We start from the raw sequence: 20,745 nt of genomic DNA, 5'->3' as shown, positions 1-20,745 counted from the left end.
AATTTAGTCCAAGACAGACTGAAATTATCAATTGAAATTATTCAGATGATGCAGTAAATGCTTTAAAGCATAGAAACATACTCCGATGATAATCAAAATTTTACGTTCTCATTGAAAGTAAATATGATATCATTGCTGAAGCTTGCAAAAGTGTATTTTATTGTCGTAATTCTTAAGGCAAAATCAACAATTCAGATTTTCCCATGTATTTGATTATGTACTACAACATGTTTCTACTGTAGATAAGTTTGTGGTGGCAAAATGTTGGCAAATTCAAGAGATTTTTCTTTTGTTTCAAAGAAACTTACCACACTCATGCAAGCTGATTAAAATCCAAAGAATACAATCAGTGCAGAGAGTGTAGGGAGATTAATGTTGCCAGATTTCACATGGCTTCATTCACAATTTGTAGGAACATCTTGTTTTAATTTTGAACGTGAAATTGAATTGTCTGCCATAGCAGGGTTTAGCCAGAACAATGAAAAAGCTGTTACCCCCCCACAAAAAGCGAAAGTTTGGCAAATGTTGGGGTTTTTTCTGATGGTAAACCATATGTTACTATGAAAACTTCACCATGTGTCCAATTTCACATTGGTTGAACTAGCTGTTTATGAGCTCATAAAACTGGTGAAAGTGAAAGGAGTTATAAATAACAAAAAAAAAAGAGGAAGAAAGAAAGAGAGCCATCATGTGAACGGCAAACACAAGGTGAAGTGGCTTTTGAGTTTAAACCTATAAATTTCTGTGAAAAGATTTTAAAGGAACTGGTAGGAGTGTAGTCATTGTGAATGGCTTTTGACTCATTTGTCATGATACTCCCTGAATGATGGTAATTTGACATTGACAGTAACGTTTATGCACTTTGCTTTATTCACTGGAACTTTATAATCTAAAATTGAGCAGTAGAATTTGAAAACCGCTCATTTCCAAGAACTTTTGAAGGTTCAAACGTAACCAGTACAAGTTGTTATCCTTTCCAAACTATGTACATTAACTTTAAAAAATCTTCTGCTCAATTCATGAAGGATCTGTAACTGTGAATAGTGCATGAATAACATGTTTCATAAGTGAGTTCCCCAGTGCATGTATTTATACTTTAAGGTGTGAAAGCTGGTGTGCATATAATCCGTACACGCTAGGAATATACTTAAAAGTGCCTGGATTTTGCCTCACTGCCCAAAGATCCCCTGCATTGGTTGAAATACCAGGAACGTCCTTCAAAGTCCCTGGATTTTGCCTCACTGCCCAAAGATCCCCTGCATTGGTTGAAATACCAGGAACGTCCTAAAAGTCCTTGGATTTTGCCTCACTGCCCAAAGATCCCCTGCATTGGTTGAAAACAAGTTTCAGCAACTTAACCATCTTTGATTCTATGGCATGACAAAGAATATCCATTATTATTGTAATATCTGAGAGAACACTCCATGGCAGATGATGGCTCAATTTCTTTTCTAATTAACTCATGAAATAGTCTTTGTCAATGGTGCTCCTATATTTACAATGACTGATTTTACCATTATTTGGCTTTTGAAGATAAAGATCTCTGCTCAATGACTCTTAAATATGGCATTTAACAGGAAACACTTTAAAAATTGGTGGTAAACATTAATTCAGAGTTTCCATAGTTACTTATCAGCACAAAGTGGCATTGTTGTGATATGTATCATCACAACACATAAAAAAACTTCCAGAAATTGTATGATACTGTGGAATTTTTTGCCTCTGAGTTAACTAAAGAAAATGAAATGAAGAGTTTTGATATAAGATCATCAAAACTTTGGTAAAATTTGATAGATGTTTTTATTTAAATTGCTCCATCATTGTCACACACAGCACCTGAATAAAAAGGAAAACAAAGGATGTGAAAGTCCGGATGGTGAGGGAGAAGGCTTCCAGCTGACACCCCGAACAGAAGCTAAATACAGCAAAATAAATGAAGAGTTTGAAATGATGATGCATCGGAATAGTATGCAACGGGTAAGCAACACTCACTCCTGGGCAATCCAGTAAATTAACTCTTTGAGTGCCAAAGTCAATATTTGTCACCTTTTGAAAATATACTCCAGTCAATTTTTTGGGGTTTTTGTCAAAATTTTGATAACAAACTGTAGCCAATGAAATGTGATGTCCATTTGGTCCAAAATTATAAAAAAAAGCCAGAAAAGTTCATAAAAATTGGTAAAAATGTTGCACTAAAATTTTGGTGGGAAAAATTACAGCACTCAAAGGGTTAAGGTAGAATGTGACTCAGGGACAGATATTTAGACTCTCAAATTTTAATAATTCTTTTCTGATCTCCCAAGCTGTGTTAGAGTATGAAAAATTTACCGTCTTAGTTTTTTGAAAATCAAAAATTTTATTTTTCCCCAAGGTGTTAAGGTAGGGATGGTAGTCATTTTGACACTGTTTTGAATTTGAAGTATTGATAAATATTAGGTAATTTGCCTCCGTGGTACCTAACTGTGCATTGTTATTTTTGATTTGGGAAGACAAAGATTGAAAATTTCATTGAGGGAAGTTTTAGCAAAAGTTTAAGTCTTTCACTTTTGAGGCACATACTACCCTAATATCCATATGAATGTTGAAATCTGGAAGAGAGATTCCAAACCTACAAGAAATTAAATTTTGTTTCACCCTGGTTCAAACAAACCCACCTTCCCAAGATTTGCAGATTATGGGCTATCCTATGCCAGGAGAAACAGTATCATATTAGCAGATCATGCTTTAGTGAACAGGTGGAGCTTCTAGTGTTCCCTTCACCATAAATATCCAAATACACATTGGAAACTCACACCGGATGATGACTAGCTTTTTCCAGATACCAGATTAGCCCTATGGTGGGCTTATCACAAGATTAATGCTATAGTATCACTTTCTGTTTGCACAGATAGTATATCTTTCTGCTATCCATACTGTTCACCTAGGGATAAGATAAGGGCTTTGCTGACAATGTGATGTGCCCCTGGTAGTGGACCAGCAAAAATTTATGTGGAAAAAAAAGGATGAACAACATGATATCAGATGATAGTCATTGTATTTCATCAAAGGTCTCTTCAGAATGTTAAATTTTGCTCAGAGCTCAATAGTGAATTTGGAAAACAACATTAATATTTTCAAAGTGCAAGTTTGGTCTCTCTTCAGAGAAAAAAGGAGTGAAACAGGTTGCATGAACATGTTAAAGGCCCGTGTCGGGCGTCAGATTGTCTTGCCAGAAATCTTACTTACTAGATTACAATTTCAATGGAAAACAAAAGGCTATGACACCTCCATAATCCTCTTACTGACTAGAACAAACTTGGTTCCTGGGATTGAGTCCCCTACCTTTAAGCAAGCCAAGACACACAATGAAAATGTGTTAAATAGGATATAAATGTTGTAATGAAATCTATTCGCCTCATGTAACCATGTACTTATCCGTACATCACACCCACATAACTTTCTTTGACCCTCGTTTATCAAACTTAAACAAGTACATCAGTGCCATCAATAACCACATCTTCATTATTAAAGGCCCGGGAAATCCCCTTTGTTCTAGTCTGTAAGAGTATTATGAAGGTGTCATAGCTTTTTGTTTTCCATTGAAATTGTAATCTAGTAAGTAAATTTCCTGGCAAGACAATCTGACGCCTGACACAGGCCTTTAAGTCTTTGTTCACTGCCCACATTGAGCAGTGGGGATGCACCTGCCTCATCTTATGTACCCATCGCTGGCCCTGATGGCCCAATGTCATTAAAGAGACCTATTAATCCAGCTTACTGTCGTGTTCACAATGTTCAACAAAGTAAAGAAACCCTGAGTCAATACATGAAATGTCAGAGGTAACAAATTTGATAGCCTTTGTTCAATTAGTCTGTTGATAATTTGTTGAACATATTTCTCTGTGACAACAGAAACACTTCACCAGTTGTGGCCATGTAGGTGCAACAACTATAATTAGAAAATAATCTTATATCAAAGAAGAAACGGCTGTTTCGGGGGACTATACCAATATGTTTTAATTTCCTGTAATAAAATGTGTTACTTCATCCACTTAAGGGGTATTATACTGCCAGTATTAAGTTGACTTGTATCTTGACCTGGAGGTCGCGGGATTGACTGATTTTTTTGATTGACATCTTTTCTTCCTCTCGTGTATCTTTCGCCTTTCAGCCGCAAGTCATACCACCTACCACCAACAGCTACCCTCAGGCCATGCCTGTCAGCATACCGGTATCTCAGGCAAACAACATGTCCAGCTACAGTCCCAATGCAAGCGCCATGCTTCACCCACCTCAACCGCAGCAGCTCACCAGGAACTCAGTCAGTCCCGTCGGCAACATGACACATCCACAACGACCGTCGAGCAGTGGCCCACCCAGTAAGTACTGCTTGAATCCTTGTTCTCTGTCCCTCACACCCCTTCTCAATTTCATCTCTGTGACATCACTATCAGCGTACATCCTCCCAGTCTGAATTTGATGCTGACATCAGATCTATGAGTAAGTGCAAGCAGCAATTATGAAGCGTTGATCATCGTTGTGTTCAGCTTGTAATGTTTCAATGAATCATGTCGTTGCCCAAAACTATGAAACGATGAATTTTCAAAGAAGCCAGAAGTGCAGTCGCTTATGAAAGGAAAGAGTACCAGTAACGCTTGCATTGCCACACATCGCTGTATTGTGCATTTGTATTTGTGATGCCAGGCATAAAATGTTGTTTTACGATCATTCCATCGTTTCACTTGATAAGCTGGTTGGGTACTTTGTATGTGAACTTTGTGTGAGAAAACTCTTGAATTGGAGAAAATGATATAAGTGAAATAAGGTAAAAATGTGGTTTGGAAATGATATTTCTTGTGGCTTGTGGTTTCATCACTGTCCAGTGCATGTGTTTGTAATCCAGGTGTTTTGTCTGTGCATGTGTTGTGCATGTAGGTACTTCCCTTAATGAAGGTGCATCGGGGGTTTCAAGTACCAGTGCTGGCACTGGTACCACAGGTGAGCACGTGTTCTTTCACTTTCAAAGTAGAAATAAAAAAATAATAATAAACAGAATAGATACAAGCTTTCTCATTGGCTCTTTACTCATATTCAAGGCTCACATCTGCCAATCAGAGATCGGGTACTTCAAGCATAATATCACTGCGCACAAAAGAAATTTACCATCAGCTTCATGTGTAATACTCACTTGCAAGTTCCACAGTGATCGCATACAATGTTTTTTGCCCACAGATGGCAAGAGGCAGCCAAGTCATTCATGTCCATGTATTCGTCTTCATGTCACAGTTTGTATCACTCTGATAACTAATGCTGTGCGGCTTGCACCACACAGTTTTTTCGTGCAAGCCCGTGTTCATGCGTGTGGTGTGCCTTTTGTTTCGGAGCCTTACACCAGTAGGTGCTGTGGGGAGATGTGACCTCTGTAAAGTTTGTCTCTGATCTCTGTCAGAAATAAATGGTGCAATGTTCATCAATTCCTCACTGCTTTGTTTCAGCATGTAAAAATGTCACTCAATATGCTTGCTGTCGGTCAAACAATCCCCCACTGAGACTGTTTATCTCTGTTTTCACTTCAGGAAGTAACTATGGCGTTCCTGCGAGAGCATCACCAGGTGGTGGTACATCACCTGGACTGATCACCAAAGCAATGGCAAAACAATCTCCCACGGCAACAAGACCACAGCTACGAGTAGTTATCCCATCAGGAAGAGGAGGAATGGTAAGAATTGTTTTTTGCTACTATAGACTATAGTCTATAGAAGCTATTTGGATGGGTATCCGTCCAGCGTCCATCGTCACTCTGTATGTATGTATGTATGTATGTATGTATGTATGTATGTATGTATGTATGGATGTATGTATGTATGTATGTATGTATGTATGTCAGTTTGTGAGGCGTCCGTCCAATCAAATGTCTTGAGAACCGCAGTACTTACTGATTTGATATTTGTTGTGTAGATGAAAAATATGATTTTGAGAATTTTTTTTTAATTTTTTGATATTGTTGAAAATATGCAAATTAGTGCCAAAAAAGGTTTTTTGGTAAAAAATCTTCTTCTTCATAACCGCTGGTCAGACAGCTTTGTTATTTGGTATACAGGTCCCTAGGGATAACCCAACATAGATTTTTTCAAATTGTGATGAAATATGCAAATCTGTATTTTTAAGGAATTTTTTTGTCATTTTTGGTCAAAACTTTATTTCATCAAACTGCTCGTCTGACAGCTTTGATATTTGGTATACAGGTTCCTACAGATGAACTAAATATGATATATTGAATATATGATGAAATCTGCAATTTTGTATTTTTGGTGCAATTTTTGCCATTTTTGGTCAAAAAATGTGTTTCTCAAAAACTACTTGTCTGATGCCTTTGATATTTGGTATACAGGTTCCTAGGGGTTGTCTTAGTGTGATATATTGAAATTGGATGAAATCTTCAATTTTTGTATTTTTGGGTCAATTTTTGCCATTTTTGGTCAAAATATTTGTTTCTCAAAAGTTACTCATCTGATAGCTTTGATATTTGGTATACAGGTTCCTAGGCTTTATCTTAATGTAATATATTGAAATTATGACGAAATCTTCAATTTTGTATTTTTGCAGCTAATTTTGCCATTTTTGGTCAGGCCATCCTGAAATGAGCTATCAAAGATATCCACCTTCTTCATCAATACATGTGTCACAAAAAGTTATTCTCTACATAACACAGCAGAGCTCTGTCGACTGTTGGGTTGCTTGTTTTTTTTCAAAACCGCTGGTCAGACAGCTTTAATATTTGGTTTACAGGTCCCTAGGATGACCTTAGTGAGATAATTTAATACAGTCAGGAAATATTTAATTTTGTATCCATGTCTTAGCTTCAGGGACTTTGGCCCTATGTTTTATGATTATTATAGCATGATCATTACTATGCCACCATAAGTAGTGCTACAACTACTGTTACTGTTATGCCGAAAATTTGTATTTTCTCTTTCCAGGCTATAAATGACAGAGTAGCCTGGTCTCATGTCTATAGCGTTCAATTTCTCTACTCTGTGTGTCTGACAGTAAGAACATACCAGTAGTATTGTGAGATCACTAAAGACGGGACAATGAGACCAATGCTGTTGTCCCATATCCATGGGGGAAATTTTCTCTTCTGTGTCTTTTTGTTCCACCTTGAATTCCTGCTATTGACTATTCATTCCTGTGTCATGTTGATATATGTGTTTGTCATTCTCTGATTCTGGTATTTTTTATGCATGAATGTCATACTTTCAGTTTTTCTCAATTCTACCACAGGTTTCTTTTCTGATTTGTTTATTCTCGTTTTCATTGATTTTTTTACAGCTGCTTTCTTCACCATCACAGTGATAAACACCATCATGTGTTTCTTATTTTCTATCTTACAGTCACAACTCATGACTTCCAATCCAAACCAATCCCTGGCAACCCCTACTGTGTCCTTAGCAACCCCTAGTAACCCAGCAGGAATGCCAAATTATCCGTCCGCCATGCCAACAGCCTTTCAAACAGGTAAGAGACGTGAAAGTTTTTCAACATGAAAAATTCCAGCCAGTGTTTGATATTAGAGATCACATTTATCAATCCTAGTGGAGAAAACAAGAACACATATTGAACTCATCATTCCCTAGTCCCTTTTCCATTGAGTTTTAAAAGAATCACTGTAATGTCAAGTGATGCCTGTTTAACATTTCAAGCAACCAGGAAACCACTAGGTATGTGCCTGTGTTTTCAGCCGTCAAAGGTCACCATTCATCACGTTCTGTATTTCTATCATATGGTTTCTGCCAAGAATGTATACTGTTCTGACTTGCTAATTGGTTTTGATCCTGCAACTCAATGCAGTGGAATAACTGGCAGCGATATATAAACTCCAAAAAGTTGTCATTTCACTAAAATTTGACCACAACTTAAGCTGACATGCAGCATGTTTTCAAGGTTATATCTGATTGGTCAATTGTCACTATTCACAGCAACATAGGGAGTTTATTTGTATTATTCAAATTATTTCGGTAAGATTTAACCAACCAATTGGATAACAGTTTCCAAATCGCTGCAAGTCGGCCTCACAAATTAAAAGGAAAATAGTACAGTCCACAAATCTGTTCACCCCATTTTCCTGTCCACTCTTAGATGTGAAAACAACAGCTTTTGGCCAAATTGTCCTGCACCATCTTTCTTTACAAGAGCTTTTTTCTCATATTTTTTATTGTGAACCAGGATCAGAATTTTCCCTGAGCACGGCAGACCTAACCCAGCTATCTAACTTCAACTCACCCAGTACATTACCACTGAGTGCAGTGTCTGCTTGGCAACATCAACATCCGTTATCTGCAGCAGTGCAGGTAGCAGGCATAGGGTAAGCTCCACAACTCTCATTTCAGTATACTTTTGATGGTGGAGGAGGGGGGTCTCTGAGTTGAGGATGGAGTCTCCTCCTATCCTTTCATGAGTCAGCACACATTTTTTATTTCACACGGATAAGAGCAGAGTCACTCACATGTGTGGTGAAGGCACAGTTCAGTTAACAGAATACCAAGTTGTTAGGTATGTATGTGTATGTGATTGTTTTCCTAATCAAACTATTAAAGTCATAAGGAATTAGCTTCAGTGTGAATGCAATCACTGCGCTACTTTTTCAGTTTTAGGACTAAAAGTTAGAAAAACCTTACCATTCAGAATTGATTGTTGTTGTTGCCTCTACAAGTTTTGACTGAAGTGATTGTTTGCTCACCCTTCTTTGTGTGTGTTTAAAAAAAACACAGATCTGGCACACCGGTCTCGTCACACGTACATGGACTCCTGACAACAGACAGATCAGTTGGCATAAAAAGCGAACCGATATCACCGCCACGCGACAAACATCAACTGAACCCAAACACCGGTCGATGCACACCACACGATAGAGCAAACTCACCCAGTCGCAACAGTCACTGCAGTTCCACATCGGCGTCGCCGTTCGGGGGCAGCGATCGGGAAGACACACGGGGCGACGTGAGCTACCAGTCGCAAGCCAACAGAGGACTTGGAGACAAAGACCCACCCACGAAACGACAGAGGGTTGAAGGATGGTCGTCATAGTGTTCAAAATTTACATGTATAAATTGTTACATTGTAAAAACAGGGATGATGTTACATACAGATCTCATATCAGATGCAAGTCAAATTTTTTGATATGGCGATGTTATCCTAGAGTTAGGGAAACAACTTTTGGATGATAGAATATTCCAAAGTATGCCGTATGTAATTTTGATGTGTTTTCCTCAATCAACTGGAAATTCAAAGATTACGGAAAAAAATACTTGGAATGGATTTGTATAGACTTTCGTAGATCTTCATTTGATGTACTATAGTAGCAAACAATGGTTGCTTGTTGACCATGATTCAAAACTTTTATTGTAAAGTTGATATTGATTGGTCATTCTACAGGTACATGTACATCCAAGGATTTAAGGATATTCTTAAGCAAATCAAAGCATGTCTTATATCTGACATCAAGTAACCTATACTCCCACCCTCTCACAGTTTGATAGTAATGCTCAAATTAGAATATTAAGTCAACTCTGACGATATTGAATCATGACTTGTATAAGAAAGCTCCCATAGCAATAGAGAAATTTTTTAATGATGAAAGAATTTAGAAATTGAGTTTTCTTCACTCACATAGTTCAAGATTTTACCCATTTGTATTTAGTCAGTTTGCCTTTCAAGGCATAGCTATGAATGTTACACCAAATCAAACAGAGTAAGTCCACATGCACATCAAAACTTATAATCTCTTGCTTATTTCAATGCAGATTCCAATACAACAGACAGAAAATGTTTTGTTTTTAACATATTCAATATTCCTGGTGGAATACATTTGAAAGTGAGAGCCTTATGTTTTGCAGCAATGTTATCGTGTGAACTTTTGGGGGATTTTAAATTACTAAGGAAAGTAGAGGTAGGAATTTTGACTTTTTACCCCCACGTCAAAACTGTTTCATTTTTATCCTCCACAGTTGATGACAGTCATCCTGTTCTTGTAATATAATGCTGAGATGACATCAAAAACTCTAAAATGGCTTCCATGCCAGGCTCTCATCGTAAAACCCATATCGGAACAAGTATTTCACAGGAAAGCATGTTTGCAGTTCTTTTTGGGGTGTACACTGTTATACATTATCTCATAATTTGTACAGGTAGTCAGGCTGTCTTGAGTACCAACATACGATAGAATTTTCCCAACTTCTGTAGAATGTACCACATAAACAAAAAAAAAGAAGACACCAGAAAAAAAAAAATCGATGAATGGCCGATGAAAATGCCATCTGTGTGTTTGAATGTAATGATTTTCTTTTGTTTATGACTTAAAGTCTAGTTCTTCGTCATAATAATCAGACTGTATAGAAATGTATGATACGGAATAAAGTTATACCTAGTTTATATGGGTGGTATATGAAAGATAGGTTATGTGGCCTTAAGCTTCAATCTCTGCTGGCAATAGATAGTCCAACTCTTCAGTTGTTCTTTGAAAAAAGATTTAGAATTGAAATGTAGTAATCGAGTATACTTTGGAAAAAAACTTTAAAAAAACACCAAAAAAAATGAGAATGCAAGCTGACATACGTACCAACGTACGAGCTACAAAAACTACACAATCAGATAATTGTGTATTTGTTACCAAGCATGCAGTGTTTGACAAAAAAAACCAATGAGCTTTTTCACTCTCATTAGTTCTATGTTATTAATACCAAAAAAAAGAGAGAATGTTTTATATGCACGTCTTATCAGACCTAGGGATGCGGAGTCTATTTCTTTGTCCAGCTGCAGAGGCGGTTTTTGTACCGTTAGGTGGCCAGACATTATGTCTTGTAATAATCTGTTCCATATCTGTGAGAGGAGACACCTACCGAAATTTTGCAGCTGTCAGGAGACTTGCTAATTTCATCATTTCATAAAAAAATTACTGTTTGTATAATTATTTTATATGACTGATCCTGTAGTCAGAGTGCTTGGTCGTTTTTTTATTTGTATTATTTTTTCATGTGTACCCTATCGTGCTGCAGAGAAGTTCCACTTAAAAAATAAGCCATGATGTAAAAGTGTAGTTCTTGTATTCAGCGTTTAATATGACCAGCAAATGAAATCTTTAAAAAAGACACCAGAGCTATGAAAAGAAATTCATTTGCGTTTAAGTTCAACAGATATAGAGATTGGCTATCTTATTCCTTCTTCTAACAGGTGAAAAAAAATTATCAAGTTATTTATTACCACTTATTGTTATTATTAATGTTTTAAACAAGTTGGTATAGAGTTTTGCACAGTTTATTGATTCATAAATGTATTGAATCTGGGTAATTCTTGAGTATTATTATTTTCAGTTTTCCTTCACAAATTGTAATGTTAAAGTTATAGTGGTTTGTGGACGGGAAGGATCTGGGGTTGAAGACAGCTCTGTCAGAACAGCTTGTCAATGTTAGGCATCAATAAAGATATATATTTTTTGTTGGATGTATTTCAGAAACTAATCATGTGATCTAGAGATGTGTTGATAAATTTACAGAGCTCACCACTCACTCCATCTGCCTCACTGTGTTTATTTCCTTAGTATACATATTTTCGGGAATTATTAAAAAAAGTAGAAGTTAAATTTACCCAGTACAGTCAAAATCTGAAGGTAGATTTGTAATAGTTTGTGATGGGAGATGCCAAGTATTCAGAACTGTGGTATGGAGAACTGGCTAAAGTGGTGACAGTTGTTGAGCTATTTCTCACTCAACTGTTTGACTGCAAATCGTGTTAAATGTGGTCGTTCTGACCACGTGATGGGATATGTGCTATTTTTTTATACTCGATTGACAGTTTAGGAAAGATATTCTAGTGACAATTTGATAAACAAGAGGATATGCAAAAAATGGTTGAGAGAGTGAGAGTGAGGGTCAAAGGGCGTGAACATAATGAGTGGTCAGAATTTTGTGAATAAATCAGCTAGACTGTAGTGTGACAAAACTGCCTCAGGTTACCAGATAAATTTGACATTTTAAACATTAATAATCCAAAAAATAAAAAAAAATATTTTTTTATTTTTTCTTCTTAAATGTCAAATTTGCTGGGATATCGTTTATTTTTGTTTTCTTTTTGAAGCACAGATAGAATGAGAATGGCAAAAGAGAAGATTGAATTGACAAAGTGAGCAGACCATTAAAATCATAGGAAAGAATACAAGTTTATACTGCCTCTTGACCACCGGCTGATGAAAAGCCAACACCGCTTTGGTTACAACAAAATGAGTCAAGTCTTTTAAACCCTTTGTCCACCCATAAATAATTTCTAGTAACACAACTGTTTTTGATGAGTCTATTAGATTATGAAAAAAAAATAATAATAAAAATCATTGTACATATTGTTTGAATTTGTCCATGGATTCCAAATGTGTTAGGTCAGTGTTTGTGTCCCACCACAGCCTCCTGACAGAACCACTCCCATAAAGCTGGTCAAAGGAAGTTTGCACTAAATGCATGTATAATTCTTTTTGATCAGCTGAGAAAATGTAATACCGGTAGTTCATTTGCATAGCTGATGTGCTCGAGTAGATGAATTACTTTGTAATAGGGAGTACCTTCATTTTTAGCGGACTTTGTGGATGCATATGCAAGCTATGTGGGTGTGAAGCTACAATGTTGAGACAACGAGAGACAAGACCAGCAACTTTCATTCTGCTATAGTTTGGTCATCTAACTGTCGTCCAATGTGAATATATCAGTCTTGCTTCCTAAATGTGATAGACAACATTCATACATAAAATTAGTTTTGAAAAAGCAATGATTGTGTGAAAATTTTCAAATTGGCATTTGCTTGTTTTTGCGCATAATATTTTTTTAAGAATGACATCATGCCCACCAAAATTTATCCGTTTGTTTGCAAATTGTTTGCAAAAGAACCAGGAATACAAAAAAATAACCACCACTGGGATACCAAACATGCAGCTTTGGAGGTAGGAAAAAAATGACCATATTTTCAGCATGTAACCAAGCTCATGCACCATGCATCCATAACACAATATGTGACAGCATTGTCCCAACGGCAACTCAACTCTGACCTCGAAATCCATGGACATATTCCTAAAAATTTATTTATTTATTTAATATGTGAGGTAGATAATTTTTAGTTGGTGTTATACGGTAAGAACTATCATGTCTTGATGATTGACTGGGGACAAAGCAGGTCTTTGCCAAAAAATACAAAGACTATAAAAAACTCATCCTAGATTCTCTACTTGCCTCTCTTTTGTCGTCTGTCTAATATACATCTATTTTTTTTCATTGCTTGTCAAAATTGTTTATTTAGATTCAGTGTCTTACACAGTCATTAATATTCATATTTTTATGGAAATATTTTCATCATGCAAAACTTGGATTGTATGTATGGTTTTTACTGCAATATTACAGTAAAATTTGGCTTAAAGTGTATGTTATGCGTGTCTTTGTCATTTATTCATATCCCGGTCTGAAATAAGCTTATGCCCTCCTGGTACCCCATGAACACTTGAGATGATCATGAAGTTTTCCCAATTCCACCAGAAAAGTTGTAAAATAAGTAAAAAAGGCATAACGAAATGGCCGTAGTGAATATTGATAAATTCTTTACTTTTTATCACCAAATGTTGGTAAGATTCAATTGTTTTCAGTGACAAAGTCTCCATCTCACAGGGAAATGGGGGATGAATGGTTCAAGTACTGTATTTGCCAATCATCAATTGTGTTGCATAATAATTAGGATTACCAGATGAAAGTGTGCCAACCCCTCTCATTGGCTCTTTAAATATATCTAGCTAACACAAGCTCAGCTGAAGCATTTCCTATAGGTCCAGAGTTTATTGAGCAGGGTGCCGCACGCGGGCATTTAATCATAGAATGTAGATAACAAAAGAAAAATACTCAACCCCAATTTGTTCACTCACACCAAAAAACACTAATTGGCAGTCTCAGTGTTTGATATTTCAGGATGCAAACATGTATTGAAACGACAACAGTGATGCGTGTTTCAAAGCTCTATGTTTGTTTGATCATCGAACAATAAAAGCCTCTTTAACAGCAATTGAGGGCGATTATCAATACCCTGGCAGCTTTGGTGTCATTTCAGCGCTGGCCTAGTTTTCAGTGCGTGATCATGACAACATGAAACGGGACAAACACTTCAAAGTTTAATCGTGTACAACACAAATGTTAAACCAACATTACACATGTGTGCATGCAGGTATCTGCCAGTTGTCATTTTATGTCTCAAAGGTGCACGCATCTCGATATCACAATGACTGAATAAAATGTGCCACGATGCAAAATAAGATCATTGAGGGCAAATTTTTTTTTTTCAAAATCATAAAAATATTGAAGGACAAAACAGGCCATGTAACCAAGTTTGATGATAACTTCCAATGCTATCCAGTACAGTAATACCAAGGACATCGCCTTTCATTTGAAAACGTCTACAAACCTGCTGCAGACAGGGTGAATTTGAGGTCAGTCCTTTATTTGACGGACAATCACATCACAGAAGGCTGCTGCGGTCTTCTCTCCATATGGTTCAGCTGCATTATAAAACAGTTGCATGCGGTGAAGAGTTCATGAACCCAAAGACTGCCACCATGCTTAACCATCCACACTGGCAGTCTTTCCATAGTCGTGAACAACTTTTCCGACACAACCCTGCAAACAATTGCAAAAGCTTTGCTCTCCACCGGCCCCTCAAAACCATTTTGACTGTTAAGGTAGTATGCACCCTGAAAGTGAAAAACTGAAAGCTTTTGCTCAAACTTACCAAAATGAAACCTGAAATTATTCTCTTACCCAATAAAGAATAAAAATCAGGGGTCACTGCATAAAAGTTTGGTACTAGAAAAACAAATTACCCAACATTTACTGATATTTGAAATTCAAAATGGCTACCATCTCTGTGGGGAAAAATAAAATTTTCAATTTTCGAAAAACTTGAATGGTGAAAATTTTCTTGTTCTGAGAGCTCCATAATTAGCCTCCACAAGTGGTAGATCAGAAAAGAATTGTCCAAATTTGAGAGTCCAAATATCTGTTAAGGGACCGTCTCAGATTGTCGCATAAGTTCAAGAAACGAAATTCCTTCGTTTAGATCAAAACCCCCTCCCCCTCCCCCTAAACAAAAGTTTAAAAGTGCGAAATGTTGATGTCTGTCTGAGAGTACAATGTAGCATTTTGCTATAGATACTGAAGAATATGTTTCCCTTGACCACATTACATAGTAAAGTAATCAATCAAATTTCAGTACTAACCACAGGCGCTCTTTAGCTGGGTATTCTGCTAAATAGATTGATTTTCGGCTCGATCTATCAATCCCATTGTCTCCCCCCGTTATCATCCCCGTTAAGTATTTTTTACACCTCAATTTTCACATGTCGGGATTCAGGCTCGACTAGCTACCAGCTATATCCTGTTTCCCCTTTGCCCAGATCATTTTTTGACTTATTCAAACTTGTTGCTGTCTTTCATATTGTATGTAACTTTTCTGGGTAATAAATAATTCATTATTCATTCATATGCCCGCCACTTAGGTTGCAGTGGCGGGCATATTGACTAAGGGATCGATAGATCGTGCCAAAAATTGATATAATTAGCAGACTACCCAGCTAAAGAGCGCCTGTGGTACTAACCACTGTCAGCAAGACACAAATGAGTTGGTAATAGTTACTGCAAAATTTGTTGGTACGAGTGTGCAGTTTTTGTTTACTTTTACACACAGTTTAAAGAGAGCTTGTAATCACAAAAACAAAAGTGCAAAAGTGAAGTTCACTAATTGAATGGAGGTCAAACCCCCTCCCCCAGTAAATGAATGAATTTCCCTTTTTGAACTTATGCGACAATCTGAGACGGTCCCTAAGATGCATTCTACCTTATCTCCACTGGACCACATCAGTACATTACAGTTTACTGTCGTCTTTACTTTTATTCACTTTTCAATAACTTCATCATATTGTTTTTGCGATATGTAAAATGATGTTCGTATAAAACTTGTGCTCATGCTAAAGCAGAGGTGATATTTCCGAAATTTTGCTGCCACATATTTTTTAGTAAAAGATGTCCATACCCTAGCAAAATAAGTAGCATTCTCAAAGAAATCTGAGTACAGGACTCAAATTTGCAACTATTTTAGTCGCACTCACCTCTAAATTTTTCAACAACTGACATTTAAATTTCTGAGTCACGTAATGACTACAACATTACAGAACACTTTGTGTGTTAAATCAAATCAGCTACACCTGTTTGCTTACCTGAACTTCTCACTCTCCTCACTGGATGATTTTCTGAAAGTTTGAAATGTTAAATGATACAAGATAGAATAACGTCTCAAAAGGGTATGGGGCAATTAAAGAGATATTTCTGGTCAAAAGAGTGAATACTTTTGAAATATTGAGGGGTGGTATTTCTAGATTTTGGAATGCATCACCTTTGTAGGGTTGGTTGGACAATAAGTTGACAATGGGTTCTCGGCTAGTAATTGTTTCAAAGATAACACAGTACCTTTATTGGGCTGTACGTCTCAAAAATGGCATTGTTTTTGCAGTTGTAAAATTCCAAACAACTCAAATAATCTAAGTTTGTGAAAAAACATGCGTGTTAGCAATGAGGCATCAGCCATCCCTTGACCTTTGACCCCTGCCAAAGGAGATGTTGGTGCCAACATCACGAGCAGTTTCAGTGAGCTGTACGGACTTTCTTTGCCAGTTGCATAAGTTACAACATACAAAAAGTCAGGAGACATATAATGTCATCATCGCGATGTTATGCAAGGTATGGGCTTCTCTCACAAAATGTAGATCTACGTTTGTGCAGTCACGACTCTTTTGATCTTCCACGTTGAGTCATATTTTATGCAGTAATTTGTGGTGCAGATGACGTACATAAAGTAATGCTTGACCTCTCTGAAGTTTGCAATCCTTTGAATTCCAATCTCTGTGTTACATCTGTCTATCTGTGTAGGACACAGTTATTGGAACTCAAATTTTCATAGAGAAAGATGTATGTTGACCCAAAAACAGGCAAAAGTCGTATCATTTAGATCCAAGAAGCCACAGCCCGCGATATCAAGCCAGCTTTTACATTTTCTCTCAGATTGTCTTTCACCACTTGGATGACATGATGGGAATGTACCATCTTTTTTGCATTCTGAAGTTATGATTGGCAAAACCCCAAATTTTTACTCAGGGCGAGGAAAAATGTTTTAAATCACAGCTTTGGGCCTAATGACAGATTGGCTTAGATGAAACGGCATAGTGGGATGGTTTTCTCCCCTGTCATCAATCATCTAGCCCACATAGGGAAGAAAACAAAACCATTTGTCATCGCAGCAAGATAAAATTCCACAATGATGACTCAGTCTTATCCCAGTTTATACTCTTCAACATTCGTCAGAATCTGATCAAGTTTGAAAGAAGAAAATGGCTTGGTGCTTTTATCTCCATATTTGTTAAACTTCAAAAGTCTTGGGCAAACTTACCTGCTAAGGGTATTACCTGTGGTATGGCGAAACTGCCAGTTTGATGAAGTATGTTATTTGTCCCTAAAGTGCTTCCACGATGAAGAGCGCCCTCACCGCCATGATCATAACCTCTTAGTATTTGTTCATTTTAAAAAGTGGTTGATTACACAAAATGGAGAATACCAAAAAACCAAGCTCTACAGATTGGCAGTTTGGAATGTGGACAGTTCAAGAAAATACATGCTAACATACACATGCATGCATTCATGTAGGCACATTCAAATTTCAACCACCTGGATCTGGTTTGATAGGAAGACATTACTTCATTCATAATATGAACTCAGATTAATTTGAACAGTCCTTTTGTTACCTATACTTCCCTCCTTTTCACTGCCAATACCCAAAAGGTGAGGCCTCCACCATGTTCCTCTGTGCCAATCCAGTTTATGAACAATGTGTATTGTGTCATAATCTTGATATGATAAGAATTGAACAGAGAAAACATAGGTGAAGTAAGATCATCAGATTGTTCAGTATGAATGAATGAAACTGGACCAAACTCTTTCTAAAAGGAAAAAAATGTTAATTTTATTTTTATTTTAGCCACCATGTGTTCAAGAACTTGTGCTCGCTCATGGTTGTTCTTGAAATTACTTGAAACCTAACCTTAACAAAATTTGCTTAAATGTAAAGTTTTTGCTGACATATGTTATGAAATGTTTGATTTTTTTTATAGAGAATCTATGAAAATTGTTATTTGCAATAAATACTATAAAACTATTCCTGCCAACACATTGTCAAGATTCCCAAGCCTGTGAACAGAATTCGTGGCGCATATAGCGCCCTCTACGGCCACATTCTCTTGTTTTTATGTTGATGTCGACTGTCACTTGAAGTTCACATGGCAATAGTTCCTCAATACTGAACATAATGCAACAATTACCTTATGAACACTGAAAATTGTTGTGCCCCCATGTAAGAAAAATTGATTTTGACAATTTTGCCTGCCAAACTCGCCTGAAAACTTGCTGAAATAATACTTGAACTATAAAAACCTCTTTTTGAAGGAAATTTCCTTAAAACCATACTCTGAAAACCTAATATTCTGCTTTGTAGCCATGAGTAGCAGCCATAACACTTCCTATGAAAGTCTTGTTCAACCACTCTTATTTTTGACTGAAGTTTATTATCTATCCATTTCCAATTGCTATTTTCAATAGACTTAAGAACTATGTAATTTATAAATCAATACATTTGCTAATATTCAAATATCCTGATTATACTCGGGTATTAAATGTCTTAACAATACTAAAACATCATGTTATCTGTAAACTTTGACAACAAAATTTAATTCTACCAGAAAAACCAATAGAACATTAGAACTGTTATGAATAATTTGCCATTCCAAGGGGCTATACAACATTACGGGAAACCTCCATTAACTTAGGAATACCCTACTTCCCTAGAGGATCAATTTCACAGACCTGCCTTTCCTACAATGGCACTACAATAGCACCAGCTGTAATAGATAAACATAACAATGGAACATTCAGACCTTGGGGATTAAAAGTCTTCTGTTTGTCACCCGAGTTGGTCAGGCAAGAACTCGGGTTTCAGGTACCATGCAAGTTAATGCAGCCTTCCCCTAATGAAGCATAAAGGATTCTTATTGACAATGAAGTATACATTCAAAAGATTAATAGAAAAAATACATTCATCTCCCTGAAAACTGATCAGGAGAAATTAATACCAAATGTTTGGCTGCTGTTTGATTTTCATGGATTTGATCCTAAATCATGGAAAACTTTTTTATAGAGATTGTGGAAATATGTAACCCGTACAACTGTGATTGGGATTTGATAGATGATATATGTTGGTATAATGCCCGCTTTTTACCAAAAATCGTCAGAAGTTTCAATGAAGTAAATTGAACTTTTATAAATATAACTTTGATTTGTGATTGATATACATCAGAAATCTGTACATGAAATAATATAAGGTTATTCATGAAATACCGGACTTAATGTTGGAGTATATCATGCAGCAGCAGAGTTATTGTCTGAGATGCGTACCGTAGAGCGGAGGACAATACCAAAGCGTACGATGTACGAGGATATAATAACCTTATTATTATACACCTTTTCAGTCCAATTTTACCAGAAAAAGTCAAAATTAAAGCAAACTGGAAACAGGTTCAATGCGTCCACTAAATGCACAGGATGAACTACTCAGCACAGAGCAAGTTGTGTAGTTCAGCAGCATAATTCGACTCAAATTCACTTGTTTTGGACAGCCATCATTCACTGTGTGAAGTACTAAATGTTTAGAGGTACAATTTTTTGTGAGAAAAATATAAAATCTTGTTTTCCTCCTTGTTGACGTAAAGGCATCATGAGGTCAAAGGTCAAATGGCATCCAATAGCACCTAGGTTATTGTACTCTGCATCAAAGTTATTGGACTCCACGTCCTCTGATACCAAAACTTACTGTACAATGAAACATCGGTTGCAGATACAGGTATATAATGTAATTATATTTATTATATTATCATGCCCTGCCTGTCGCATTTTGATTGGTCGAGCTGAACCACGTGACTGACCATGATACACAGTAATGTCTGTTTACATGCCCGTGAATATGAATAATAAGATTAACAACTAAAAGTATCGTAACTTTACAGCTTAAACATAAATCATAATCAATCACAAAATAAAATAGAGCACTTGTAGGTCAAGTTGAGATACTTTTTTCTGAAAACATCTCAGGATTTGCCAATTTTTTACAGCACGCGTGACAGTGCGTCGCGTATTGCTCAGTTTATGGGGCCAAGTTGTCGTTCGCTCCTGAAATTTCGGAAATTTTGACGGTTTTCTTGGGGTTCGCTGATAATATAATGGAAATAACATACTCCGCTCTGACCATAACTTTTATTTGTGGGCGCGGGCTCGAGGAAAGCCAAATTAACGGGCTCGGCAAGCCTCGCCTGTTAATTTTTGGCTTTCCTCTCACCCTTGCCCACAAATAAACGTTAATGGTCAGCGCGTCGCCCATTATTTCTATAATAATTCTTGACAGTGTTAATACCAAATCACAACTGTCATGAATACCCAGATAACAAAATGTTACCTCATTACAATATTTATACTGTTCACTCATTACAATATTTATACTGATCAAGGATCAGATAATGCTGAAGTAGTTACTGCCCTTCATTAACTAATAGCTGCAAACAGAAGTAATTCCTTGTATTTGTTAAAATGTAGAATAAAA

The 20,745-nt window shown here is 36.7% G+C and overlaps 1 protein-coding gene across 13 annotated transcripts in view; it reads left to right on the top strand.

Annotated features, from left to right (window-relative positions):
* The window catches only part of LOC139121141 (myocyte-specific enhancer factor 2C-like), a 91,262-nt gene extending 79,719 nt beyond the window's left edge, over nt 1-11,543 (top strand). For 7 of the 13 annotated variants that reach the window (XM_070685795.1, XM_070685796.1, XM_070685797.1 and 4 more), the window contains 7 exons: nt 1,834-1,977; nt 4,151-4,358; nt 4,915-4,977; nt 5,556-5,698; nt 7,374-7,497; nt 8,206-8,344; nt 8,751-11,543. In XM_070685795.1, coding sequence (XP_070541896.1) covers nt 1,834-1,977; nt 4,151-4,358; nt 4,915-4,977; nt 5,556-5,698; nt 7,374-7,497; nt 8,206-8,344; nt 8,751-9,066 — 1,137 coding nt within the window. In that variant the 3' untranslated portion in view covers nt 9,067-11,543. The remainder of the gene's footprint in view (nt 1-1,833; nt 1,978-4,150; nt 4,359-4,914; nt 4,978-5,555; nt 5,699-7,373; nt 7,498-8,205; nt 8,345-8,750) is intronic. The other 6 variants (XM_070685803.1, XM_070685804.1, XM_070685805.1 and 3 more) reach the window with 1 other exon arrangement.
* Nucleotides 11,544-20,745: the final 9,202 nt, after the last annotated feature.

The sequence above is a fragment of the Ptychodera flava genome, chromosome 21 (genome assembly GCF_041260155.1).
Source record: "Ptychodera flava strain L36383 chromosome 21, AS_Pfla_20210202, whole genome shotgun sequence".
NCBI lineage: Eukaryota > Metazoa > Hemichordata > Enteropneusta > Ptychoderidae > Ptychodera > Ptychodera flava.
The sequence above is the reverse complement of the archived record's forward strand: the minus strand, read 5'-3'. Positions and strand labels throughout refer to the sequence as shown.